Below are 21237 nucleotides of genomic sequence, written 5' to 3'. Positions count from 1 at the left end.
GACTGGCCAAACATTGGTTATCTCTTGCTTTTAAGGGACCACGCTTTCGTTGTGTGGAAATGGTAAATCATCCTGGTCCTCAGGCGCCTCAATGAGCCGCCCTGTCTGTTCAGTCGGCCCTTAGTCGACCCTAAAAAGCCTCTATACGAAAGCCTTTGCTTTAAAAACAAGTGCGTGTACGCTTATTGGCCGGTTAACTAGACGTAGCGCCATCTACACGGTGTCACAAAAAGCAGTGTTCCGAGCATAGTTGTGTAATCACAGTCACAAGGCTTAAGCATGAGCGGTGGGGTTTGTTGCGGGACCTTGTCCCCAACATTACCCTTCCGATTCCTTCCGACCTTTCTCGTCGTGCCCAAGTTCTCACTCACAAGGTGAGAGCCGGTGCAGAGTACACAACGGACATCCTGAGGCGATGGCGCCGAACCTGGATCGGCTGTCCCAATAGCCCTGCTGACTCCGTTGACCTGCAGCATTTTATCTGGACCTGTCTTGGCACGGCGAGATTCTGCGGCCGCTACACATCTGCTCACCACGTTTAGACATACGAAAACCGAACAGCCCCCAGTTCCGGCAAAGCCAAGCGCAAGCTTAGTGTCCTGCTAGACTACATGTCGGAGTCTGGCGCCCTCAACCTCACCTAACCCACCCACTTCCTCTCTAGACCTCAGGTCATTGTTATGAATAAAGATTTATGAATGAATGAATTGTGCATTCACGTGAAGTCTCCCCTAATTTTCTGCAACAAAGCAGTAATAATAAATGGTCAGTTAACCAGCGGTAATCATTCACGGTGTTCGGATCTGCTTTACGCGAATTCGATATCTTGTAGGGATAGCGACAACAGTGTCAGTAAAAGAGCGGTGTGCGAACTCATGTATAGGTATCACAACATACCTATACAGGTTGAGCAGAAAACACCATACTGGCCATTTTGTATGAACAATTTGAAGCAGTTATTTGACAGCTATCATGGATATTATCGCCGTGAAGCAGGCCTTCAAATAGACGCCGTCTTTAAGTTTCCTTCCACCTTTTTTTTAATTGATTTACAAAAAGAGCGAGCAGGTGAAATGCCAAGATGGAGCTCAATTTCTTCACTGGTTAAAACGACTGCGCGTCAGTTCTCCTCCCTTCTGTTACACAATGTTTTCACGGAGTAACCCACAAGAAGGAATTCTTCGCACTTACAATGAAGCATTTCGGAAGAGGTTCTTTTCAAATGTATACATTTATTCTCGTCTCCCTCGCATCTCTTTGCACAATAACCAAGAAAATACAAACGCCTGAGGTTATACTTCCAAGAAAACAAAACTTGAAAACACTGTTTTATCCCTAAGCTCAGGAGCGAACGACGCAAGGGTGATAAAGGAGGATAAACCCTTGAAATGCGGCGACTGGTGCAAAAGAGCCGGTGTATACGTGGCACACATTCGAAGAGAAGCCGCTTAGGGGTAGATTCTTCATGGATCCAGGGCTGCGCAGATTCGGCTGCAGCGTATTATAATAAGATCCATAGCCAGGCGTAGGTATCGGGCAATCCCGCACTTTATCGCAGCTCGAAGCTGTAAAAAGTGCGGAGCCCCGGTCCTCGTCTCACGGCGGGGGCATATAAAAATGACGCTCGCGCTCTAGCGGGCAAGCCTATGCAGAACGGTCTCCTGCCTGTTATCGGCCTCAGGCCAGCTGCCCAGAGAAGCGCCCGGAAGCCTTCTTGCATCATAATCAGAGCCCAGGGATGGAATAGGACATATAAATATACATATATACGGTTTCAAAAAGATACTCAGTACTAAGCGAAGACGACCTGTATCGTCGTATTACTGCATCCTGCGATCACAAAGACACCGTTTTCATCGAGACAGTTTTATACAGTATAAATGGTGGAATAAAGAAGCACAGAAGTTGCCACCATCTGCAGTATTTTCGCAGATCTCTCAGGTATTGCCGTTTACTTCGCGGCGGGGACCACGGAGTCTCGGTACAACCACCAGCTGAGCTAGTGGAGGGAATTTTTTGTTTACATATTTTGTTTTTAACGATAAAAGCACCCTTTTCGCCGGACTGACGGCAGCGTGACCTGCAAGAGCCTCAAACCCGATTACCACTAAAATTGAAATTTCTATTTAGGATTTCACTAAAGCTTCCAGAGACGTGAAACTGTCAGTATATATACGGTCCTAATGCTGTAGGGGTCCGAAACGGAGGGAGCATCCTTTACGCAACAAAAAACTATAGTGAAGACACCCAGGTTACAAAACAGGGGTAAGTCAAGGTCACCGTGATTCTATATGAGAGCAATCAAACGCGTACGGCTAAAACAAACCCGTTGTTTAGAAACCAATTATTTACACATGTATACAGTTGATCGGCTACACAACACATGAAACATTAACGCTAGACATTCGCACAAAGTTTCACACTGGGTACATGAAACGAGACAAGGAAAGCATTACGTGAGCTCAGGCGAATGACAAAACAAGGTTATAAAGTGGGTATTGCACAAAGGATGATCCCAAGGAGACCCATCATTTCCAATTCGGCCTAAACAACAGGTTGAGACGGTCGTTGACCGCAGAAATAAAGCGAACAAAACCATTGTCTCAGTAAATGCTCTTCTCCCAAGAAAGAGAGTTCTTTTGACAGAGTTCTTTTGAAAGAGGGAGAGAAAGACGCGCGCCGCAACAACAGCCGTCGTCCACCACTACCGAGGCGGTGGCGGGTGCAATGATGGTCTACAACAGATAAAACAATCAGTGGCAGGCTAGCCGCGCCGCCAGCGGCGGTGACCTCCCTGCCCCAGCCCCATTAGGGGAACCTTCTACGTTCAATATGATGCTCTTTGTACACGCGCTCTCGTATTTCACAAAACAATTCTTTTTTTACAACTGGAACACTTGAGGCCTTCTGTCACGCGTGAATTTAACACAAGGTGCGCGTAATTCCTTTGCTGTAAGATCCGTAAAACGTATCTTTCGCTCTGAATCTTCAGTGCCACTAAATGTTCATATTTTAATGATTTAGTTTGGTTGGTTGACGATCGTCAAGTGGTCGAAATTACTCCGCAGCCCTCCACTATGGCTTCTCTTTCTCTATTTCCTCTTTCACTCCCACCTTCCTCTTTTTCCTTACGGCGCGGTTCAGGTGCCCACAGAAACAAGCGGGACAGATTCTGCACCTTTCCCTTCCTGTGAACCAATTAGTAATTAATATTATTATCGTTATTGTATGAAAACTGTACGTTTATAGAACCGTTCCAAACAGTTTTTAAACACGTACAATTCATTAGTTACCTTACACACGAACACCCATACAGTCATAAGTGGTTTCAACACATCAGCCAATCGGTAAATGAAGCCGAGGAGACAAGACTAGCACCGTAAATGTCATCGTGCAAGGCTGAAAGAAGCACGCTCAGTATGCTGCTCTTCTTTAAGCACACGCTCCTGCATTTAACAAAACAATACTTCCTTTTTGCATCTGCAACACTTTGTACCTTCTGTCACGCGTGCGTTTAACACAAACTGCCCGTAATTCCAATGCTATAACATTCGTAAAACGAATCCCACTCTGAACCTTCAATGCCACAACTATTCTGTACGTGGTTTTAACGATTTAGTTTGGTTGGTTTACGATACTCAAGTGGTCGCAATTACTCCGAAGCCCTCCACTATGGCCCCTCTTTCTCTCTTTCCACTTCGCTCCCACATTCCTCCCTCCCCATAGGACGAGGTTCAGGTGCCCACAGAACAGGGCTAACAGATACTTCGCCTTTCCTTTCCTGTGAACCATTAATAATAATAATAATAATAATAATAATAATAATAATAATAATAATAATAATAATAATAATAATAATAATAATAATAATAATAATAATAATGATAATAATAATAATAATAATCAATCAATCAATCTTTATTTAGTGTGCGCAGGAACAACCATGTGGTCTTCGTGCTGCAGCACAAATAAAAAAAAAGAAACAAAAATAAAAAATGCAAAAACATGTTTACACACACACAGAGAACACAAAAGAAGAAATAAATAATACATGAAATGAAACTGAGACGAAAAGAATTACGTAAATTAAGCAATCAATGAGTAGCATCTCTTATATACACAGTGAGAGAATTTTTGAGCACTTCAGGAAAGAAACAAAAAAAAAGAACGGTAGATAGAAGAGAGAAAAAAACAACAACAAATAACTGACATTGATTATAGTAATATAGAAATATGCATAAAATAAACGACCATTCCAGGCGCAAAAAGTGCATGGTACTTAAAATACAGGCTGGAAATCTCGAATAATACAATAAAGAAATAGAATTGAACATGGGACAGTAAGAGGCGGTAGCGAGGCGGTAGCTACCATTGATCTTTAGCCTAACCTTTGGCGCGCCGCCCAGCACAAATGCACAAAAACAGGGGCCCCAACTCGCGCCGTCAACTCGCAAGGCTGTAGCTACCGAACGCGGCCTAACTCCCGCTCCTTCCGTGAGGGAGCGCTACAGCCGGGGTGACGTCATCCCATCTGCCGCAAAAACAGGGGCCCCAACTCGCGCCGTCAACTTGCGAGGCGGTAGCTACCAACAGCGGCCTAACTCCCGCTCCTACCGCAGATACCGCCAGGGGTGCAACGTTGGACACTATAGGAGGTGACCTAGCAGCAGGTGGAACCAACGCAGTCTCCAGGGATGCTTTCATTTCTGCTGGCGTAAAGAATGCCGTTGCAGCCGGTGCCGGAGCGGCAGTTGTACATTCTGCCTTAACCCCACCCACAACCAAGTATATCGTTGCACCCACGGCACTCCTTGCCTCGCTACTAGTTATACATAGAATAACCAGGTGGCACCCCGCAATAAACAATAGTTGAACCATATGCCGTGGCCAGAGTGAATCACTGCATAACCATAAGCATAACCACAAGCACCACAACCAGCTACACCACCAGCTGAACCTAGGCGTAGCCATAGCTATTGCTTTCGCAGTTACCAGGCTTAACCAAGCTAAGCCACTGCCAATTTTTTTTCAGTCTTAACCACTGAGCCAGCGTGGCGGAGAGGCCTCGAGAGTTACCCGTTCAAGCGAAAAGCCTGAACAACTTACAAGCGTTTGTAAGCACAAACCTCACAAGCAGGTCAAAGTGCTAATGCTTATTTATTTATTTATTTATTTATTTATTTATTTATTTATTTATTTATTTATACTACAGCCTCATCTGGGGCTATTGCAGGAGTGGGTTTAAGAAAATTACGTACACAAATAGCAGGTTACAAAATACACTTAACATGTAAACACGCATAATAGATAAAAACCTTTGAGAGTGGACAAGACATAGCTTGAATGCTTTTGGTGGAACCTCTGCGAGTGATAGCGAAGGAGCCCCTTTAAAGCGCCAGCTGTTAACTCGTGGCATGCAGTTTGTGCCACAGGTCCGACAGTTCAGCTTATTAGCTGACTAAATGGGAAGTCTGTACAATTTATATCTAATAAATAATACCATTTGGTTCACAGGTGAGAAAGGCGCGTATCTGTTACATTTGCTCTGTGGACACCTGCCCCGCGCCGTAAGGGAAGGGAGGAAGGTGGGAGTGAAGGTGGGAAGAGAGAAAGGGGAGCCGTAGTGGAGGGCTGTGGAGTAATTTCGACCACCTGGGGATCTTGCTGTGTGATGTCAGCGCACGTTAAACATCCCAGGTGGTCGAAATTACTCCGTAGCCCTCCACTACGGCTCCCCATTCTCTTTTTTCACTTTCACTGCCACCTTCATCCCTTCCCTTACGGCGCGGTTCAGGTGTCGACAAAGCAAGCGTGACAGATACGCGCCTTTCCCCTACTGTGAACCAATTATTGTTATTATTATTATTAATCAACATTCACAGAATTAAACAAAGCATAGAGACAAGCTCTCCCAGACTAAAACCAACGATAACGTAGCCTCTACGCATTATCATTTGAATACCGAAATTCTGGTCGCAGGCAATCGAATCAGGTAACGCACCTCGGCTTCCTTCTAACCTTTTCCATGCTCAAAAGAGGTGGATATCTACTTGCCGGCAGGGGTCTTTGTTGAGTTGACATGCACATCTTCATATCAAGTTGACAAGGTATCATTTGCCTTCGATTTTTAAGCAATAGCTCATACAGCTCGTTAGGCGGCGGTGTGGCTATGATAATAGTTGTAGGTGTCGGCAAGACCAGTCGGAAATAATCGAAGGCTACGTAAAAAACAATGGCATCGGGGTAACTTGTAATTCTAGCGATTGATGACTAATTGATGTGTAATAGCCAATCATGAGGTAATGAAATAATTGTAATGAATCGATGAATGAAAAAATTAAAAATGTGGGAAAACTTCATCAAAATGTTTCAAAATGCGCAGAATGAGAAACCAATGCTTGTTTAGGCTAATTAATGAAATAAAGTGTGTAATTGAGCAAATAATAGAATTAATTGGAGAAAAATTATAGATAACGAACAGGATGGTAAAAGGTTTAAAAATTCACAGAATGGATAGCCAATTTTTGCTGAAGCCAAGTACTGATGTATAAAAATAAAACAAAAACATTAAAAATATAAAGACGGTAAGAACGTCCATGTGTGTGAAACGCTATTTCATTGTACCCTTTAAGGGCGGGGTTGCCCTGAATTTGCATCAAATGCAAACAGCGCGTTCCGCTGAGTGCAGACTGAAAAGAAATTGCGAGGGGCCTTCAAGCTTACCGGTGGTGTCATCGCTTCGTAGTCCTTAAAAAAGAGAATGAAAAAAAAAACATCAAACACAAAGAAGACGTGTTAGGAGCGCGTACAAATATATTTGTCATTTGCAACGAACCACGTATAATTTATGCTATATTCCAGCTGGTAGGCGGACCATGAAAGTTAGGTGTGGCTAGTTTGAGTGCAGTCATATGCACAGAATTTTGTTTACCTCAATACCCTGGCTTTACAGGAATCATCAGAGCATTTTATTACTCATGCCGATTTCCATGTCAAGAGCAAGGTTCGAGCTCTATACTGGCAGCGTAATAAGGTCGGCACTGCGGTCTCCTTATTTCCACGGCAATCACCGGAAGCTTCCTTTTCACATGCGTTGAAAAATGGCTGTGTTTGTTTTTGGTTTTTTTTTTATTCTCCTTACATGACTGCTTGTTTGAACGATAATGCATCATGCATTGTTTTCGCAAACACAATGGCAAGGCTTACCACCTTCTTTCCCCATGCGTGTCCGGTGCCAAAGACCCTGTACCGCATCCATCACTCATAACGGGAACATGCGAGCTCGTGACTCTGCGGTTCGCACAGCGCCATCTGCAAGCGCACTCCAAAGATGGTGCGCTGTGACGCCCTATGAACACTGTCACACTTTACAGCTACTATGACCATGGTCAGGCGCCCGTACCTGGAGCAGGCCGAACTCCAAAGACATGTGCTCGAAGAATCCGCCATGAGTGATCAACCCTTCTCCGATGGGCTGTAAGAGGATGGAGTGAGTGTTATGTACGCTGGCCGTGCCCACTGTCATCAGCATGACCACTGACACACTGCTACATGTGGACAGCAGAGTGAAAGGACAGAAAAGACAGAGAAAAAACAGAACATAAGGTTTGGCACGAAAAACAACAGATGATGAATGTAATATTTCATTGGTTTCCGATCTTATGAATGTAATATTTCATTGGTTTCCGATCTTTATTTAATGAGTCGAAACTGACGAATTACACTAAATTTCGAAACATTTTGTCGTTGCTCTTATTGAGGTAAGAACTTCCTTCATTCGATATACCCTACTGAAAAAATTGATTGAGGCTATAACCTCACATTTTCTCACACAATCACCCGCAATTCACGTACGACATCACATAGAAGTCACATATAATTGCGTATGATCTCATAGTTTCTTATACATTAACAAAAATTATGGAAGATATTTTATGATAATGATGTGCACCGTATGAGAGTATATGTGAATTAATGAGATTGTGTGAGGTTATTGCCCCGTAGAACTTTTCGTTTTTCAGTAGGAGACGTACGAGGAAAAGAAGTTAGACACTGAAGATTTTCGTGTCGATTACGTCTTGCTATACAAGAGAATTATATAAACACGCTTTCATTTATTTAAGACCCAAAAATACTAAAAGACCCGCTAACCCTGGGCTGGTTCCCCTTTTCTGCTTTCCATTTCAGAGGTATTTCATGAAATGTCCTGACGAAATAAAGTGTGCGCTGTACCAGTATCGACATATTATAGGGCAGGCAGAGTACGCACTTCTCTTCTGCCGTCACTGCACCCGACACCGTTTTGGTGGTGAACGACGGCTGTTGTTGCGGCGCGCGTCTTTCTCTCCCTCTTCTTTTTCCTTTCTTCTCCATTTTCTCTTCTGTCCGCACGAGGCAGCGGAGGTGGCTCAGCTACAGAGCCAGTAGCAGGCCCATGCATTTTCTTCTTCCTACAACCACAACAACAACAACTCTTCTGCTGCGTCGGTTTTAAATTCCTTTCCTCCAAATACAAGCCACGTGAATAGTGCGATGGACGCTCAAAACACTCGTGACAGCTAAACCCTCTTCTGTTTTCGTTTTTTTCTTCCCCTATCTGAGCGCTAACCACACAACCATCGCGGCGTCCCGAAATTCGAGCCAACGGCTGTTTGCCGTCTCTTTGATCAAAAGCTTCCTGTTGTGGAGTATTATGTTACCCGCGAGATTGGTTTTCACATTAAACGGCATGCTTCTTCGCCCATTATACTTTCCGCAGCTGGGCCAGGAAATGCGGCAAATATGGAGGCTGAATGGCGTCCCGTCGCCATGGTTACGGAGCCATAACTCCGCGCACTGCGCACAACACACACAACAAAATATTTATTTCGAATGTGACCATTAGGCCTACCGACATTAAGTGGCTGCGCTATCATGTAACATTTAGAATTGGAGTAAATAGTGTAGCCGTTTTAATGTTTGCGTTGCGGGCACCGCCGTATTGGGCAACTCTGGTGCTGCTTAAATTATATATATTTTTTTTCTTGCTGCATAACCACCGCTAAGCTAATTTAACTCGCTTGTGCAAATCAGATAAGCCTCCCAGATCATTCTGATAGTTTGGAAACCGGAAATGGTTTTGGCGTTCATTAGTTGCAGCGCATGCGTAAAACTGTGATTCAACGGCTACTCCAATCGATCAAAAAGACGAGCGTCGGGTCTGGGATTAATGCCTCTGCTCTGGAACTATGTTGAGTAGTTCATAGCACTCCGCAAGGATTTAGAGCAGATATAGTCGCTGTGCATGGTTTCATCCCGAAGTCCATATAATTTTAAGCAAGTTCACTACTGTCTGCTGGAAAATGTTGAGTGGTGGTAGCTCACGGAGTTTGCCCAAAAGGCGTGAGACACACCCCAAGTGTGTTAGTAACTGCCTCAGCTCTGCTTTACAGAGTAAAAAATAAACAACCTTTACGGCCACTACCCCGGGAACTCAGTTTATTGAGAGTTCAAGACCATCTCTGATTTGCCAATATATCAATCCGGGACCATTTTTTGCTCAGTTGAGGAATATTTAAAGAAAAATACTTAACCGGAGTGTTGAGAGACCGCGGTCTTGTGCGTAACGTGACAGAGATCACAATGTCTGTGCGAAGAGCATGTTGGCGCTTGTTCAAAAATTCTGAGCTCGTCCTCGGATGGTATGCGGTATATATGATCAATGTGAACGCGAACCACGTGTTAGTTAAGTAATACCCCGCTTTTTAAAAAGCATGAAATGATTTTAATATCCCTACTCGGCAGACGTAGGCGAACGTCGCCTTGAAACAGCAGCGCGCCTGTGGCTGAACCTGAGGGCGATTATGAAGAAGAATGTAAAGTACAACGTGAAGCAGAACTCGGCAGAGGCTGAAAATAAATCAGCATTCAATATATGAAAACTTGTGAATGTTTACATGCTGCTATGTTCGCAGAATAAAAAACTGCAAACCGAGCATGATCAGAACCTTTGTCAACGCTCACAGACCACCTTTATCTCCTCGTGCTTTAGACCACTCGGAAATTGCCTCTTCCGAGTACATTACTGTACATTAAAGTATAAAACACCAAGCAAGAAAAAGAAAAGCCAAAATGAACACTAAGTCACTTTTAACTGTAAACGAATGCCTCTTATCTCATCGAAAAAAAAAAACGATATTTCTTCAGCAGAAAATAATATTAACCGAGAAATACCGGAAGTTGTGTTTGTAAATAAACACCGAAAAAAGTCCGCCCAATTCTCTAAAAATAAAAACCAAGGATTCAAACTCCTACATATAAGAACTGCCGACTAAGAAGTAGTCTACTTGCTCTTTTGAATAACAAAGGACATATTTTCATGTTACACGAGCTGATATATGGTGCTATAAATAACTAGATGTATGTATGTATGTATGTATGTATGTATGTATGTATGTATGTATGTATGTATGTATGTATGTATGTATGTATGTATGTATGTATGTATGTATGTATGTATGTATGTATGTATGTATGTATGTATGTATGTATGTATGTATGTATGTATGTATGTATGTATGTATGTATGTATGTATGTATGTATGTATGTATGTATGTATGTATGTATGTATGTATGTATGTATGTATGTATGACTATATTTGTAGGAAGAGTGTTAGCGATTGACTTAGACCAATTCTTGTGCCATAAGCAAAAACTCATAAAGAGCAGATTATTTGAGACTAGTCGTTGCGTATCGTGTTTCATGGGTAGTAAGGTATACCAATCTGCAAGGCCATGTTCATAATAAAAGTATCTTCCCGCATGATCAACACGCACGCGATTTCGTCATTGTGTGCCGGATAAAGGTTTTCTGTGTCGGCGGAGCGTGCTTATGAGCCCTTTGCAAGCAGCGCTCGATAAATCTGCTCTCGTCGAAACGTCTGCACCGTGAATCTGAATGAGCCCGATGCACCTGAATACGCCCCGCAGCGTGTTTGCAAACCAGTTGACTTTGATGTCTGTTCATTCAGACTGCCGAATGTCAATCGGGGGGCACCTGGTTAGAACAGAAATGAAAACAGGACGACACTGACATCGGCCTCTATATTTGTTCATACAAACGAATGCTTACCTGCCGCCAGCGTTGTGTCGTGCATAATTATTTATTTTTGTCGCGAAAATAACGGAAGTAAAATAACATGTTCGATTGCCGCTATTGTATAAAGTCACTTCAGTACTCACCTATCTAACCTAACTTTAGAGACCGCAAAAAAGTTTGCAATTACGCTGTATAAACAGCGCGGAAAAGGTGGGGTAAAATGTGCGGGGTAATGTTAAGAGTGCGAAAGAGAGTCCATTGCATAGGAAAGAAACATGAGTTCATTTTCTAGAAAAGCTCAAAAACAGGACGATGAACTTTGACGGGTCATTTAGCCAAGACATAACCATCGACCAGACAAATGCAGTGCAACTTTTCAACAAACATGAACAAAGGAGTTTTGGTTTTAACGTATTCTAACCAGGGCGCACTGAAGCATGTCGATCCTTATGCTTGTATCTTTTTTTTTAATTTGAACATTATATATTAACCAGCTAATAGTATTTTTTTATTTACATGCCTGTGTACGTGAGCTTACATATACTCCTTCTTTTCAGCCGTGTGCCTATGATTGGATGGACGTTAACGAGAAAGTGCTCCGTTGATTAAACCCTATTCTACATATTGCAGGGTTTCCCCAAATCACACTGGGCTGCAATTCGCGTGCATAAAAAAAAAAAGTCAATTTATGATTGAAATCGATCCACGACATTCAATAAAAGCGTACCTCACAGCTGAAATCAAAGCTTCAGATTATGAAAATCAGAAACATTCACGACTTTTGTTCTTAAAGTCGTGTTTCGACGACTAACTCCTTTCGAATGTTACGGTGCCATATTTCCACTCAGCGCAGTTTTCGATATAAACGGTGTCACTTGCGAACCCAGACGCAGATGCAATTTACGTACTATAGTCGCTGCATACCCACCGCAGTGACTTATTTGTGTATCGTTCGATTTTTCATAACAAGGTCGCGGGATCAAATCCCGGCCTCACCGGCTACACTCTGATGGAGACGAAGTACAAAACGACGATTTGCTGTGCGAGTTTAGTTCAAGTTAAAGAGCCCGAGGTGGTCGAATTACTCCGGCTCAAGGCTTTAAACCTCGCATACGCGTAGCAGACGCGCGATGATGAAACATGTATCAGGATTAAGTACTGTTGTTTACCGTTTCTTGTTTTCTTGTTGTTCATGCAGTGCCCACTGAGGAGCAGACATGCCCGACTCTAAGCCGGACTCCAACGCCAAAACACCCATGCTGGGTGGCGGCGGACCAGCGGGCGTCATCCGGTTAACAGAACCGCCCCGGGGCATATGGGGCAAGGTGAGCGATCCTCTACTCTACCTAAAACACTCTCTCGAAATAAAGTACCCGCACATTTGAAAAAATGCCCCCCTTTGCCTTTCTCTGTTCCTCTTGTTGCCACCTCCTGACAGTGGAGAAAATGAAGCGACCCCCGAGGGTGAAATTAAAAAAAAAAAGGCCTCCCTTGGTATATTACATGGGTCAATTCTCTCACGCCCTTCCTACACTGGCATCTCTTCCCATTCGGGCACTTGAAGTGCGCTAGATGTCGCATCCGTTGATAAGTAAAATAAATTGCACGTGCAATGCGATTATAACACGACGTCATGACAATCGATATATTCCGTTTCTTAAAGAGCGCCATTCGATACGCATTAGCTGCTTCGCTCTCAAGATAACTGAAGAAAAAAGAGCGCGGACCTTAGTGAATTGCCACGTGTCCTACAATATTAAGCGGAAGTGCTGAGCGCTGACTAAAGAATATATATAATATATATGCAAATGTTACTTGACGTCATAAATATATTACTTTCCACCACATAGAGGACGTCACCGTCGATTAGCTTCAGCAATGAGCTCGCATAGCATAGCCAATTTAATAAAGCAAGGCCTTGCAATCCGCGTTATGAAACAGTTCCGCTCTCATTTGCAAGCTGCAGTCTACGGCATGAAAGACTGAGAGTGTTGTCAATCCTGCTTCGATCGTTTGCTGCCTCCCCTAACGTGAGGCAGGAATGGAGGAGCTTATCTTTGTAATCATGGTGCGTTGAAGTAATCTCGTTTTTTTTTTTTTCTGAGAACAAAATGAGCCGTAGAAAGCATCGTAATCATGGGCAAATATTACTGCCTTGTCTTCGCGATATACCTGTCCTCTTAAACCTAGTTCCAACGCAGATTTAAAGTTCGTTAGGCGACGCCTAGTGCTAACGTTTTGTAACGGCAACGCGGGTGATGAGAGACATGGACAACGCGGGCCAAAACGAAGAGCAAATAGAATGCCTGTGCTACTGAAGGCAAAGAGGGAGAAGGGCGGCTTGGGAAAGCGCATGTAGGGATAGAATGCGAACAACGGACTCTTGTTCGTGAGGCTAGATGCAAAGGAAAGACCAAGCGACAAAGGAAAGGAGAGGTTGGTTGCTCAGCCTTGGAGCTATTCTCTTATGACACATCTAGAATAGGAAAGGATGGAGGCTACCGCCCCGAGCCTACATTTAGCCGACATGTCGCTTCTGTGTCGTGGCCCATTTCTCTTCTTTCTTGGTCAGGACGACTGCTCTTGGCTCCGTTTTTTTTTTTCTTGTAAGGACGAAAGGTAAGAGAAAAAGAACGGAAAGACAGTAACCAGTGCAGCCCGGAGGCAGTCGCAATTACGGCACATGTCTTTCGTGGACATTGATTGTCAGTCTGAAGCAGGGACTCTGAGCTTACATGCAAGGAATAGGGAAACGTGGTAGGGATATTGGGAGGGGGGGAATGAGGCAGACTGCAAAGGGACGTGAAACTGCGGCTTGGGGTTCTTCATGTTACGTTCATATAGTGTGTCCGTTAAAACGGACCTGAACGACAGGTGCGCGACCGTGAAGAAATGTGGAATGCTGTAATGGACCCGATAATGGCTGAAGCCTGTCGCCATCGGGTTGCGTCATCTTGTTGAGACCAAGGCTGCGGGACAGAAAACCGGCCGCAAAGACTGCGTTGAACGGCGGGGTGAAATCAAAAATGCCATTTTGAACTGTGTGGCGGGAATGCACGTTAAAGGAGCCCATTTGACCAGTATTGATCCGAAGCTGCCTACTACTGGCTTCTCTTACAGCCCCGACGCGCGGTTTTCCATGCTATGGTAAATTCACACACAAAAAAAAAGAAAAAACCGTTGGAGGCACTTCGGTCTCTTATAAGAGCGGTAAGACGAAACCTTTTTCTGCGACTATCTGCGCTCATTTGCCGCTTACTCACTCATTTCTTTCTTTTCTTTTTCTCCTTTTTTTCCCTCCTTAGCACCTTGTCGCCTTGTTTTTCAAAATCACAAGTTTTTTGCAGAGCTTTCTCGTATTTTGCACAATTTCGACGTTCGTAGCTATTTTGACGTCTGCAAGCTATATCGCCATCCTTGGCTATTTTGACGTCTAACTGACTTTTCTGGCTCGAATTAGTTACCTAATTGCTCCACATCAACGAAGTTCTGCACACAGACACATTTTTTTTTCCTCCTCCAGATGAAACAACCATTATTTTGCTCATCAATCAATTGATTTCTCGACACTGACAGTGTGACATCCTCCGCGGAGGCGCGAATTGTGTCCACACTCATGAGCCTATAAAGGCTTTCGTCCTGATATCCACGCTACAGATTGAGAGCGGGTTGGCACGGATAATTTTCGGGGCAGCGCTTCTGTAATCGAGGTTATTAGCCGCGCATTCTGGCAGCCTGAAATGAAGAAAATAGCTTTTATATTTATTTCTTGTTTCCATGTGCTCGTGATTAAATACAAATTGTAGCAAGAACACTATTTTTAAAGAGTTAACCATTAAGAAAATTTCATTGCGAAAGCATTTCTTGGGTCATAGGTGACGTTGACAGGATGTATGGAGATGATGTCTGACAACGCCATATGTACATGAGATAACAAAGATGAGAATGACGATAACTATAAATAGGTTATTAACAAAATATCATTGATATGTTATGTTAATGATGTTGCAGCGTTGAGCACAGAAGACCCAATTGGCATGATAATCATAATGAGGTACTATAGATACATAAGGCTGATAGCGCTCCTCAAAGGATATTTGGGCCACTATTATAGGTCCCACCGCGGTAGCGCAGTGGTTAGGGCTCTCGACTATTGTACCCAAGGATGCGGGATCGAATCGCAGCCGCGGTGGCCGCTTTTCGACGGAGAAACAAGGCGCATGTGTGCTGCGCGATGTCAGTGCACGTTAAAGAACGCTAGGGGTTCCGGAGCCCTCCACTACGGCGTCTCTCATAGCTTTAGTAGTTTTGGGACGTTAAACCCGATAAAGTAAACTTAACTAAACTCATGTCATCACTAATAATAAACATATGGCGTCACCACATTGGAGCGTGAAAGTTGATACGTATCAATCAATGAAAGGGAGAATGAACTCATGACGGCACTATATGCGGGACGGAACTTGGAATGCCTTCGCACTTCAGCCTTTAAGGAGGCTTATGTGCGTTCCCATGATTTTTTTTTCACATTTGAATGCATTTCCTTGCCTATGAATGAACCGGATTGATTGATTGAACGTTCTTTATTGATTGGGAAGGCTCATGGCCATGAATGGGGATAAAGGGGAGTAGACAAAATCTTCATTGTTTAGGTCGTCACTCGAATCACATAGCTCTAACCAGGCCACTAAGCGAGCCATACTTGGCAAATATCTGTGTTAGCATCAGTTTCTAGAAGGGAACAGTAGTTCAGGCGGTAGGGTTCGATCTCGGAGCGTCCAGTAGAAAAAGCAGGGAAATCCCAGAGTAGATGAGATATGCCGCCGCAAGTTCGTACAGTGGGGGCACGTAATCATTTTCTCCGTATACTGACGCCAGCGGGCCATAATACGTGGCGTGCAAGCCGCATTGGCGACGAGCTTATTCAAAAAGACTTCTTGACTTCGGGTGAGGTGGGTTTTTCTCGTAAAAGGTGGGTCTGGTGTGGCCACCTGCATGCGATTCTGACTGAGGCTACGAAGACTGGTCTGAGTATAGTGCATGAGAGCAAGAGAAGGGGTGCGTTAATTCTGAAACCTATCCATCTTTCGCCAGGCTCAGTTATCATACGAAAACCAATTTTTCCAACCATATAGCATCTTCTTCGATGGAAATCACGCATGCCTTTATTCCGCTGTACACTTTCCTTTTCGTTTATAATTTTAATAAGACTGGTTGAAGTATACCTTACAAGGTTAAGGGCTGGGCAACCCTGGCCCCGTTTCGGTCACGTGCCGATAGGTCTCCCAAGAATATGCAATACCCTGTACTTGCTCCGAGTATTCTACACCGGCTGCAGAGACAGATGTTCGCCACCTGCTGTGCACTTGGGCACGGGGCATGAATTCTACAGGAAGTGAGACTTAACACCAGGAGGAAAGAAGATTTCTCAATGTGGTTGACGGACATTGCTAAGAGCAGCCTACTCCGCTTCTTGAACGCAAAATATTTCACTCCAGTTTCTATGAAATACAGCCTGCCGAAGTTAAGCCTCATGGCAAGTGTTTGAAAAACAATTAGAATTTCGCTATAAAAATGAAATAAATGTGTCACTTAGGTGCGAACGAAGTGTTCTCCGCATTACTATAGTGCCCTTGCTGGTTGTTGAGTTGTACGCGTACGGACTCAGCGCTAGCGATCGTACACCGAGCTACGTGCAAGGCGGGGTCGGAGCAACAACAAACAGCAAATGAAGGTTCATCGAAGCGGCGGTAGATTACCGTTACTTTTGCTTAAGAGATCAACAATCGCCACACATTGTACCAACAGAAGATAACGATGTACTGTGGTTAATATCACGCGTACCTTTTTCTTCTTGTATATGTCTTTGCACTCAAGTGTCTGCGTTTCCAGACAGTAAGAAAGCGGAGAAGGGGTAATCTTAACTTCGAACTTAAATAAAATAATTTAAGTGGTTTTATGGTTGAAAGTACCACGCATCGAATTGTTCCTTATTTCTCCAGACCATGCCATACTCTTGTAACGGAAACGCGGGGGATTACTGTTTTCGCTGTCTCTCTCCCCTTTCGCTGGCGAGCACTTAAAAACGACTTCCTGGCATCATTATTTGGCGCTGATTGATCAATTGATAAATTTTTATGTGTCAAAGCATTATGGTGGGCATAAGATGCGGGCTGTAATTTAATCTTGTGGATTAATTTTGATCAACATGTTTTTTTTTTTTTTAATTAGTGCGCATATGGATCAAGTACATCGACATGTGGCCGCCTGGGCTGCGATTCGATCCCGTGACCTCCGACATTTGCCAAACGATAAGTCGCGGAACCATGGCTCATTTTTATCTCGGATGACAGAGAACTCTGAAACAAGCACTATGTGCTTCAGCGGGCAGTGAATACACGATGAGAGCGCCCGCCACTCTAATTGCAGTACTGCCGCACGCCAGCCCATTTGCTAAGGACGGAAATATTTCTCGTATATTCAAATTTGCACCTATCCGGTACTGCTGTATTAGGTGTTTGATGTTCAGCTGCTGAATACGGGTTCGTGGACACGATGAGGAACTCGACGGCTACATTAAAAAAAAAAAAAGAGGAAAACGGAAAAGTCCAAATACGCGGCTCCTAATTGTACCCCTGGTAGTAAGATTTGTTTTTCAGTTCTTCACTGTGGGCTATCTCGCAACACGTTTATTGTTTACATAGGTAAAGCTAAATACTCTGCTAATCAATGCCTCAATCATTCATTTTGTCAATTATTAATCGTCAAATCAATCAATCGATCACTCAATTTTAAACAAGTCACAGTGTCTGCTCTCCGCTCAATATTCATATATCCTTAGTTTTTACCTTGTCTTTTCATCTTCTTCTTCCTTTCTTGTTTGCATTTAAACACTCGTTCTGTTGCTTGAGGAGGATAAAGATGCGATTTCTGCTGCCCAAAGTGATGTCAGCACTGCTTGGAGCTGTGGGGGGAGGGAATGGTAGGGCGAGTGTAACATGGCACAGCTTCACCGCCTTCCTCTCCTCTTAGTCGGGTGAGAACGAACTAAAACACGAGACCGGGAAACGTAGCATATCCGCTACGGTTTTCGTTCTACGACACACTCATATCCGCTGTGCCTACTGTTCCCCAGAATACGCTGCGTCAGGCATGGGGCGAAGCTGGGTTGAAGCCCCATAACGTGTGGAAGCCGCGCGACGCCGGCAACGAGCTGTGCGGCGAAACAAAAGCGCCATCATCCGACCCCCGACAGGGCGTGTCATCGCAGCGTGCCTCACGCGTATACGGAGGGTCCCGTTAAGGGAGGAGGCGGACGAAGGAGAGCGACGTCTTCGAGAACGAGATATGGGATTAATGAAGGACTGGGCGATGGGAAGATTAATGAGCTTCAACAGCGCACTGTAGTAGAAGGGGCGGACGAGGACGACAAGATATGAAGGATATGGCGGTGGTTGGGGGTGTCTCCGGGATGAAAACTTACGACACGCACGTCAAAACTATAGAGGCGGCCGGCGTGTGGCGACGATGACATTTGCCGGTCGAGACGCCGTTGCTTGACGCTGCTTTCGACGCTTGCCACGCTGACTTAACTGCAAACGCATGCTGTGTGTTGTTGCGGGTAGGCTTCGTCATAACTATGATGGGCGTTCCACGGATGTTCCTCACCCTTGCGCAGTTTTTGTAGGCGCGTTTTGGTCGCGTGCCACAACTTCGGAGCGTCACCGTAGGGTGGCGTTTGCATATTTAGAAAATGTTTTCAACCACCGTAGATTTCATGATTCGAGGTTGTGAACGACGGCTTTTGCGGCGCATGTCTTTCTCTCTCCCTCTTCCTTTTCTTTCTTCTCTATTTTCTCTTCTGTCTGCACGAAGCAGCGGAGGTGGCTCAGCTACAGAGCCAGTAGCAAGCCCGTGCGTTTTCTTTTCCTTCTTCCTACAGCCACAACAACAACGACATTGAGCAGCTGGAACTTCGTAGAACTTTTAATGAATTGAACGTAGAAGGAGAGCCCCAAAAGTTCGCACTATTTCACAGCAAAACGTTTCAAAAAAATTTTCGTCAATTTTCGAATTTCTTTTAAATTGGAGATATGCTCTTGGGAACGGTAGCTGCCATTCCCGTTTGTTCTAATCTGATCGCTCTAAATATCTAAGTTAAAGTACTTTGTTCACACTCCCGCTACTTCGGCAGTGCAATTAAGATAGAGTTTTGACACCACAGGTGCATTTCTCGTGCTCCATTAGACAATAACCCAGCAGCCATAATCACTTACCACGCAATTTTATCGGTGTAAGCGATAAGCGTCTAAGTCGCCGCTGATGTCTCACCTGTAATTATCAACCTCTCAAATTCTGTTTGTGGTGTAAGCGATAAGCGTCTAAGTCGCCGCTGATGTCTCACCTGTAATTATCAACCTCTCAAATTCTGTTTGTGAGGCCAGTGCGATTGCAGACAAGCTCACAAGATATAGTTTCAGTGAACCTCTAGAAACTGTATCTAGCGCGCTCAGCATCTCCAATATTTTCCGAGCAACTGAAGTTCGCGCGGTCTATCGCGGCGCACAAATGGCGTGGTGCGCAAAAGCGCGGAAAGACGACGACGACAGCACGAATAACTACAATGACGTCACGAATAACGCCCCTCGTTCACCAATCTCTTCATCATCATGAGAGTTAGCTGGTCAGGGAAACGAACCTGACATTATTTGCTTCTAGTGTCCCTGGAGTGAACGACGACCGGGCGTGTGGACTCATGTCCGTATGAGGGCAATGTTGTGAGGTCTTGGCTCTATAGCCATCGTCCATAAGAAAGCCATCAATAGACCTCTCAAACTGCGTTAGGTCGACTTCCCGCTGGAGCCTTATAAGTTGCTCGCGACTAAATAACTACTTGGCCGAACTCCGTGCAGCAATCTTAACTAGATTTTCATTCTTCTTAGTAACATTCACAACGATCTTTGGTACACGCTTTAAAGGTTTCATAGTGTCGGGGGGAACTTTTGGTACGTTCAAAGCCATTTGCGATCCTTCAATATCCTAAATTATTTAGCATATGATGCATATGCATTGGCTACTCAACTGAAGAAAGGAAACCGTTGGAAATGTAAATTCTTGGTACTGATATCGATTATACCTCTATCGAAGTGTACGTGCCGTAATCGGGATCGATTTCGCATCCTTGTGCTCTTCAGCAATTATCAATGAAACACAACTTGTCCTGCTTTCTGCTTTGATAGCAGTCGAAGACCACGACCACTAAGTCACTGCAGCGGATAAACTCAAGGTCTAAGAACAAGAAAAACAAAAGCAATGTCGCTTGATTTGGGGTAATGTTAAAGGACGCAGCTTCAAGAGACTAAAAAAAACCTTACTTTGGCAGGTTGTGTACATTCTGACTGAAATGAAATAAAAAGTATTGTGGCAGCTCAAGATAACACAGACTTGTAATATGGTGAATGTAAACATAGGAACGCTCCGACGGCCAGGGCGCAGGTCAATTGATGAGGTCTGGAAGCTTGTGGGGGTACATTATTATAATGAGTGGGTATACGCCTGGCACAAAGCATGCAGGAGTAATTCGACGCCAATCGGTACGACATCTACCATGCAGCAGCCTTAAGAACGCTGATTTTGCGATGATGATCGATGTCTAACTCTGTACGCAAATTACCCCTTTCGAAAGATGCTGTGAACATATATAAAAACAAGCACTAAACTTCCAGCTTTGAGAAAGGATAGGTACGTATGTGAAGTGATGGTGAGTCACCTTCAAGCGATTGCGTCTGCCAGGCTTGTCTAAGTAAAGTTTTCTATATAAAATTTTCATTAGCAATATTCGAAGCTTTCTGTTATTATTAGACAGATCCAACTGTTTGATGGAATAGTTACCTATTGGGTATTGGATACGAATGTTTGCTTTTCAAAATGTCCAAGTCTTTTTCTCAAGTGAATAATGTTTGCTGAGCACTCACCTCATGCGGGTTTAAGTCGAAGGAATTGAACTCCTCATCGTTGTCGTAGTCAAAATGTGTCCCGCTTTCGCGACGGCTCTGATTAGTCGAGACAGTATGACGTCATGGAGGTCTCGACCAATCACAGAGCACCACCACACTATGCGCGAATGCGTGCCTTATACGACCTTATGTCAATCAATAAT

At 44.1% G+C, this 21237-nt stretch overlaps 1 protein-coding gene across 1 annotated transcript in view; it reads left to right on the top strand.

The window, feature by feature from the left end:
* The window catches only part of LOC146173641 (excitatory amino acid transporter-like), a 122002-nt gene that overhangs the window by 73043 nt on the left and 27722 nt on the right, over nt 1-21237 (top strand). Inside the window, exon 2 of the mRNA XM_084583767.1 lies at nt 12277-12403. Coding sequence (XP_084439893.1) covers nt 12296-12403 — 108 coding nt within the window. The 5' untranslated portion in view covers nt 12277-12295. The remainder of the gene's footprint in view (nt 1-12276; nt 12404-21237) is intronic.

The sequence above is a fragment of the Amblyomma maculatum genome, chromosome 11, assembly GCF_055883805.1.
Source record: "Amblyomma maculatum isolate TAMU_Amacu chromosome 11, ASM5588380v1, whole genome shotgun sequence".
NCBI classification, from domain to species: domain Eukaryota; kingdom Metazoa; phylum Arthropoda; class Arachnida; order Ixodida; family Ixodidae; genus Amblyomma; species Amblyomma maculatum.
This window is presented reverse-complemented; position numbering and strand designations above follow the sequence as displayed.